Genomic DNA, 7,727 nt, shown 5'->3' with positions numbered 1-7,727 from the left:
TACTCGTACACCCACAAGAGAGGACTGTATATTCAGCACGTGTGAAATGTAGGGCCGTACAGGAGAAGCATGAACACTTGATTTTTCTCAACACATGTCTGAACCTCTTTTTTCTGTATGTTACTAGTACATTGGAAGAAGCCATCCTGCGCCCCTTGAAACACATCACGTACTTGCTATAATATATAAGCAAAAACACCACAACATTTCCTGCCCATACGGCACCAATCTCTAAATTTTCCTGCAGTGATCTTACAACACTGCAGTTCCTATTTTACAGTAGCGCATGCAACGGAAGGCTACATGACCGGTCCCCAAAAAGACGATGAGAGAGAGGACCTTATGATCTTTACTTCAAACTGGTTATCCACTACGAAACTTGCTGAAGACAATGCAGAAGCCGGAGGCGGATGATCTGAACACTTCTGTTACGACTGCGGGACGATTGTGCCAACGTAGCCAAAACCGATAATGAAGAAAGCTATGGACTGGAAGAAGAGGTAGATGTAAAAATGGTCCCTCCCATACGCGAGATCATACCATCCGCAGGAGAAGAGGAAGGTTCCCACACCGAGCTCCGTAATGTGCAGCCTGAATTTTGTTGCAGAAAATTATTTGCAGTACTTAAAGAGAACACCAGGAAAATAGTAGATTTAATCGCTCCATACCTCTCCCATATCCTCATGAACTGTTTCTTGAGTCCTCCTTTATTAGCTGATTTCATCTTCATAGCGCTGCCGAGCTTAGCTGTCACGACCCATTCGTTGGCCCTGCCAGCCTCTAACAAGCCGATCAATGTGGCTTTTGTTCTGTGAAGAGACATGACATTCTCAAAGGCGACCCAGAAGAAAAGCAAGTGAAAGGACCTGCAAAAATTGATATCCTCAGTTAGGTAATCGTGCGGTTTGATCACCAATAACCATTTAGCGATGAGTACATTTCATTGGTTCGGAGAGGTTCTCTAAAAGATTTTCACCTGGGAGTGCCAACAGAATTGAGAAGGGTGATGGCCGAGGGAATGTAGACACAGCCCCACTTAGGTATGCGGACCTCGGGGACGAAGATCGTTGCCGGGATGATGAGGCAGTAGAATGAAAATGTAATAATATGTGCAATAATCTTGCGTATCAAGAAAAAGTTGTAGATGACATGGATCTTCTTCCAGATCGTCACTTTCTGCGTCATATCAATAGCACGTGAGTTAGCAACACGTTCTACTCGCCACAAATTTCCAATTGCAATCAGCTGAACTGTGTTTCAAATTTCTTGAATTCATGTTGGACAGACCTTATTTGTCACAATCTCCATGAGCATTTTCCTGAACAGGTTTGCGGGCCCGCACGACCACCTGTGCTGCTGGAACCGGAAAGCCTTGAAGGTGCTCGGCAGCTCACTTTTTACCTGAAAATTGCACACATCATGGTTTTAGCTTCACTTTCCTCTTGAGCAATCTAAATGTACTATTGTCTCATAAAGAAGGAATGGCCGAAATGCAATGATAGTAAGGCGGAAAGATGCATTGGATGGTATCTGAAATTGTTGGAGGCCATGATTGGAATGAACTGTACCTGAACATCACCGAGGTAGACAAACTTCCAACCCTTGAGGCTTGCCCGAATAGCAAGGTCCATGTCCTCCACTGTGGTCCTGTCCTTCCACCCTCCGGCCTCATTAACTGCGGCAATGCGCCACACGCCAGCGGTTCCTGGATGAATAAACGAGTCAGGTGCTATGAACAAGATGAGAAAAATGTGGAATTACAATTGTAAGTGGAGAGAGCATTGGATGCATGTGAGCTTGTTAGTAGTTACCGTTGAAGCCGAAGAAGGCGCAGACGGAGGAGCTCACTTCCTGCTCCACCGTGAAGTGGTAGTCCAGGGACATCTCCTGCATCCTCGTCATCAGGCACTCGTCCGCGTTCACTGGTGATCACCACAAGGACATCAATCAGTTACAATCATCTATTACTCATGGTCATTGCCTTTGTCATAATAACGAGGAAAACAGGTGACAATGAAAAGAAAAAAAATACAGACCACCAAATAATAGCTAGAAAGAGCACGTTTTTTTTTCTTTTATATGCTCTTCAGTTTAACCAGCACTGCCGTGGATACATGTGCACGCTACTCTGATTTTTTTTTGTTCTGTCACTTAATAGGTTGGTCAGTGACCAATTGGACCAGCAGACCAAGCAATGTGCCTGTGGTCAGGCTGGGAAAGGAAACCAGCATCACAATCACTAGCATGGGAGTAGCTCTGCAGCTCAGTAGCTCTTACCAAGTTACAGGGAAAGGCATCTAAAAAAGTTACAAACCACCCTCAGGGGAAAAAAAAATTGAAAAGTTACAGAGGAAGGATCAAACTCAGGCCTTGTTTAGTTGGCTAAATTGGGAGATACAAAATTACTGTGCCAGCACTGTAGCACACTGTAGCGTTTCGTTTGTATTTGTGAATTATTGTCCAAATATTGACTAATTAGGCTCAAAAGATTCGTATCGCAAAGTACAACAAAACTGTGCAATTAGTTTTTAATTTCGTCTACATTTAGTACTCCATGCATGTACCACAAGTTTGATGTGATGGGGAATCTTCTTTTTGCATAGTGTCAAAGTTGGGAGTTGGGGTAACTAAACATCCTCCTTACCACAGCTTATCCTACTGTACTGGAGTAATGTTTTTTCCATAATAAATTGAGCATGCCTTGTCTGGATCTGGATGCGTCGCCATATCCTATCATATCATATGATATGAGGCTCCAACACCACTAATTGCAGCTTGATGACCGTGTTCTTTATCCCCAACCCATGAGGCGCCCAAGGAGGCTACTAGGATTTAGGGGAGGGGGCACACAAGGGCGTGCCTCCCCTGCACCAAAGCAGAGGGGACAGCGGGTCCCGGTCGCGGTCAATTAGCGCGCGCGCCCGCGCCCGCGCCCACGCCTGCTCCGTCCTGGGATCACCGACGGCCGACGGCCCCGCCCCCGCCATGTTCCGCCGGGCCGCGCCACATGGCCGCAGAAAACCTGTCCGGCTCCGGCAGCGACGGACGGACCGAGATGGGACCCTCCCACTGTCAGTGGTGTGTGGGCCCCCCGGGGACACGTAGTTCGTGTACTAGTTCCGGATAGAGACTCGACACAGGGAAACAGGGAGTGTGGGTGGGCGCTGTGCAGAGATGGAGTGGGTGAGTGCGTGATGAGTGAAGCAGCTTCACTGAACCCTGTTTGCCGTGCTCCATTCCGGAGGTGTCGCACCGCACGCACAAATGTCCCTGGGTTCTGATGGAGTGCGCAGCGGACCGGTCCCACGTGGCAGTGGCACGGTTCGGTCAAGAATCTCGGGGAGTATTATGCTGAAACCTCCCCTGCGCGGCACGAGCGAATATGCTACTGCGGGGTCCTGACAGGCCCCCGAATAGTAAACGGCCTGCAGAACAGATGGCTCGCCAGAGCAATTTAAGCAAGGATTAACTGCAGCCTGCAGCCGATCGATCACCGACGACGCCCCAGCCGGCCCGACGGCGACAGCGCGGGGGCCGAGGCCCTGCTGCCGACGAGACAAGGACGGGCAGCCACCGTCCGGCCGCGCGCTATCCACATCGGCCGTGCAGTGCCGGGACACCTCCGGTGACGAGCAAGCAACGGGCCGCGCGCGTCGCGTACGGTGGGGGGGTGTCCGGCCCGGCGCGCGGTCCCGGCGGGGGAGAAGGAAGCCGTAGGATATCCCAACGGAATCAAGATGACGCGCGGCCGTCAGGAGATCCCGGGTACCTGGTACGCCTGGCCGACGCCCCGTGCTACGCCGCAGGTCGCGCCGCGCGGCAGGCGATAGCCCCACGAGGCCACGAGGGGGAGGCTCACACACATGCCGCCGCTGTCACAGGCGTGAGCTGCGCGTGGCGGCGACCAGCCCACCAGGACGCAGTTCTCTCGGTCGGGCTTCGCGTCAGAACGACCGCTCGATTAACCACCGACGGGCGACGGCAGAGATGTGAGTTGTCAGTTGTGTCACACGGTGCAAGAGCGTCGGTGGCGTTGGCGTCCGATCTGGACCTTCCGTAAAATAATCCGACGGCTCAAGGCTCTACTACCAGCCACTATGGACCCGGAAGTCCAGGCCGTTTGACACGTGCCCGAGGCCCCAAAAGTCAATTGCAAACCCCGATTTTTAGCCCAACACTATACTTCGAAGAAAAAAAAATCCCCATTCATTGCCAATAAACTAGATCCCACGTGTCAATGACTCAGAAAAATGTGGCAAGATTGTCTTAGGCTTGCCAAGGTGTGGCTAAGATTTTGAGCATCTAAGGTTAGTCGAGTTTGGCAGATTCTTGGAGCAAACGGTGGCAACATGAACATGCCCTAAAACTTACGCTAACGCCGACAAAAGACTTACGCTACCGCCGACAGAAGGGAAGCACGGTAAACACAACACAAGCTTGTATCACAAGAAAGGAAGAAGAAAAAAAAACTCACCGAATCTCCATCGCGCCTGGACGAGTGCGATCTCCGGGTTGTGCACGAGGTAGGGGATGGTGCGCTTGAGGAAGTCCGGGTCGGGCTGGAAGTCGGCGTCGAAGATGGCCACGTACTCGCACTCCCGCACGTACGCGTGCTTCATCCCGGCCTTGAGCGCCCCCGCCTTGTACCCCCTCCGGTCGTCGCGGATCTGGTACGTGATGTTGATCCCCTTCCGCGCCCACCGCTCGCACTCCATCCGCACCATTTCCTGCGCGGCGCCATTCCCATCATCAGCCAATTTTACTTTACCACTTAATTACTTCTAATTACCTCCTCCAAATGGCAGATTAAGAACATCTTTTTACCACTGGAATTCAACACATTCATTCTCAGTGTACCGTACGCAACATTGCAAATGGCACGTACGGCTACGCTACATGGTGTGGTGCATCAGGGAGGCTGCCTCGGCCAATGCCCATCCTCTAAAAGAATAGGGGAGGGTGGCCGGATCCAATGTGAGCATTGCCAAGCTCTAGTGGGGGATGGTCAACACCCGGCACGGCTTTTGCACGTGCCTAGTTGGGATCCCTTTGCTCGGAGGATCAGGCAGTACAGATGCTCGTGTAAAAACTATCCAGTCGCTCAATTAGCGGGGCCATTATTATTGCCCCCACGTCCCCCGCCAAATTAATGCTCTACTAGCAGTGCCACCAGTAGCCGGGAGCAAATGCAAATCCAGTGTGCCGTAAGGTTTTTCCTTTTTATTGCTGTTGTGCTGCCGGAGATATTTTTCTAACTGGTTCCTGTAGAAGTATTGCGAAGAAATCATGCCATGTGTATTGCAGTGGCCAGCTGGTAGGGTAGTGAGGATACATGTGAGTTTTCACTTTTCATTGCAAGCGCTAGCAGGTAAGCAGGGTAACCTCAGCCACAGCGGCCGGGGCCGCAGTAGCATGATGCGACCTGGGTAGCGTGAGTAAAGAGGACAAGCGTGGTCGGGGCCAGGGCCTGGCAGATGCCCGGGCGCTGCGGCCTCTTTCCATTGGGGACAAAAAAAAGTAAAAGGCCAGGCAAAGCCCCTTCCCCTCGGCAGTACCCACCTTCTTTCACATTTTTTAGTACGGGCCTGTTTGGGAAGGGGGTGTTAAAGTTTAACACCCCCTTTTTAACAGATTTTAACACTTTTGGTTGCCAAACACAAGTGTTAAAGATGAAGTGTTAAAATTTAACACCCCTCTTTTCATAAACACATGGAGGGGGTGTTAAAATGTGCTAAAGGTGTTAAAAGTGGTCCCCCTCCCCACTTATTCCCTGGTTGCCCCCCTCTCTCTCCTCTTCTCTCTCCTCCACTGCCCCCATCTTCCTTCCCCGATCCGCACGTCGCGCACCGCCGCCAGTCCGCCCGTCGCGCCGCCGCTGGTCCGCCCATCGCGCGCCACCGCCGGTCCGCGCCGCTCCTGCGCCGGGATGCCGCGCTGGGCAGCACGCGGCGGCCTCGCGCGGGCGGCCTCGCGCGGGCGGCGGGCGGCGGCTGGCGCGGGCGGCCTCGCGTGGGCGGCGGCTGGCGCGGCCGGCGGGCGCGGGCGCGGGCGAGGCCGATCCGGTGGTGTGGGGACCGGCGGGCGGCGCAGGTGGTGGCGGTGGGGGCTCGGGCGGGCACGGTGGTGGCGTTGGGGGCTCGGGCGGGCGCGGCCGCTAGTGCCGCGGTAGGGGACGCCGGTGGCGGGGCGGGGCCGGAGGCGGCAGGCGCAGGGGAGGGGCCGACGGGGCGGCCGGCAGCGCTGACGCCGACGTTGGCGCCGGGCACGGCGTGGACCGAGCAGGGGTGGGGCCGGAGGCGGCAGGCGCAGGAAAGGAGGAAGAAGGAAGGAGGAGGAAGGAGAAGAAGGAAGAAGGGGTATTTGGCTGCCATTGAGAGGAGTAATGAGGGGTAAAGTTGTCAATTACAACCTAAGGTGTTAAATTTTAACAGATCATCCAAACACCTCAAGATACTAAAGTTTAACACCTTTATTTGAGGGTGTTAAAGTTTAACACCCTGTTAAATTTTAACACGCCCTTCCCAAACAGGGCCTACCATGCCTATTCTACCGCTGCTCCACAGCCCCCCTTAATCAATGGCCACACCCACCGACAGGTCGATGATGGCGCTGCTGATGATGGCAGCGGTAATAGGACGTGATTAGCGCGCGCTAATGATGCTAATTAACCCCTGGCATGCGTGAGCTTTTTACCTTAATCACTTCGTCCGTGGAGTCGTCGAGCACCTGGACCACCAGCCGGTCCGACGGCCACGACAGCCCGCACACCGCGCCGATCGACAGCTGGTACACCTGCACCGCGCCGCAAGGTTAATCCAAATCCACTCGAACCAAACCCGCTCCGCCATTGGAGGCTGGAGCCCACTCCCAAAGGGGGCCGAGCTCTCGTCGGCAATGGCGGCTCGGCGGCGCAATGCGGGTGGAGAACTGGAGAGAGGTGCAGGTGAATGTACCTCGCGCTCGTTGAACATGGGGATCTGGACGAGCACGGAGGGGAACGCGGAGGAGCCGAGCTCGGGGTCGTCCTCGGGGAGCGGGTCGCAGCGGTACCGGCGCTCGGGGCGGAGGCGGAGGAGGCGCACCACGGCGATGACGACGGCCATGTACATCCGCTCGAGGAAGAGCAGCACGGACATGGTGAGGCAGACGGCCACGGCCAGGCGCAGCAGCGGCACGATCACCGGCGCGCGCACCTGCGACCACGCCTCCGGCAGCGCCGCCGCCGTCCCCGCCGCCGCGTCCATCGCTCGGTCCGTCCGTCCGGGCTGGGGGCAGGGCAGGGCAGGGGCAATGCGGCCGCCGGCGAGGGGTGCGGGCTGTGGGGGAGGTGTGGGCGTGTGTGTTGGGGCGCGGGCGGGGTGGGAGTGCGCGAGAGTGAGGGGGTTTATAGAGGGCAGGCCACGTGCTTAGCGCCGCATCAGGGGCGTAGGGTTTTGTACACACAGTGTAGGTGTAGTACTACTGCACTCTCAGCTGTCACTTGACTCGTTCTTTTTTAAAAAAAGAAAGAAGAAAATGCATTTCCAGAAGAACTTTTAAAACTATAAACTAGGAATGATACTTTAGAGTGGACTATTTGAGATATTTGCGAGTGTGGCAGGTGCAACTGGCGCCAAAAACGCAGATCCATGGGCGCCCAGAATTAGAAATGGCGGGAGAGCGAGCGCTGGCCAGGCGACTCGCTCATCACTGTTCAGTGATGAGGAGAATGAGTGCACACGTCGGAC

The 7,727-nt window shown here is 54.5% G+C and overlaps 1 protein-coding gene across 1 annotated transcript; it reads right to left on the bottom strand.

Moving 5' to 3' along the window:
• Nucleotides 1–7,366, bottom strand: LOC117858807 (glucomannan 4-beta-mannosyltransferase 1). Its single transcript, XM_034741944.2, has 9 exons — nt 6,954–7,366; nt 6,694–6,792; nt 4,475–4,727; nt 1,812–1,922; nt 1,569–1,705; nt 1,288–1,401; nt 977–1,176; nt 669–866; nt 1–591 (listed from the first exon to the last, which is right to left on the bottom strand). Exons 1-9 carry the CDS (start codon nt 7,242–7,244, stop codon nt 429–431), a joined length of 1,566 nt encoding a protein of 521 aa, XP_034597835.1. The 5' UTR covers nt 7,245–7,366; the 3' UTR covers nt 1–428.
• Between the last annotated feature and the right edge of the window lie 361 nt (nt 7,367–7,727).

This window comes from Setaria viridis, chromosome 1 (assembly GCF_005286985.2).
Source record: "Setaria viridis chromosome 1, Setaria_viridis_v4.0, whole genome shotgun sequence".
NCBI lineage: Eukaryota > Viridiplantae > Streptophyta > Magnoliopsida > Poales > Poaceae > Setaria > Setaria viridis.
The sequence above is the reverse complement of the archived record's forward strand: the minus strand, read 5'-3'. Positions and strand labels throughout refer to the sequence as shown.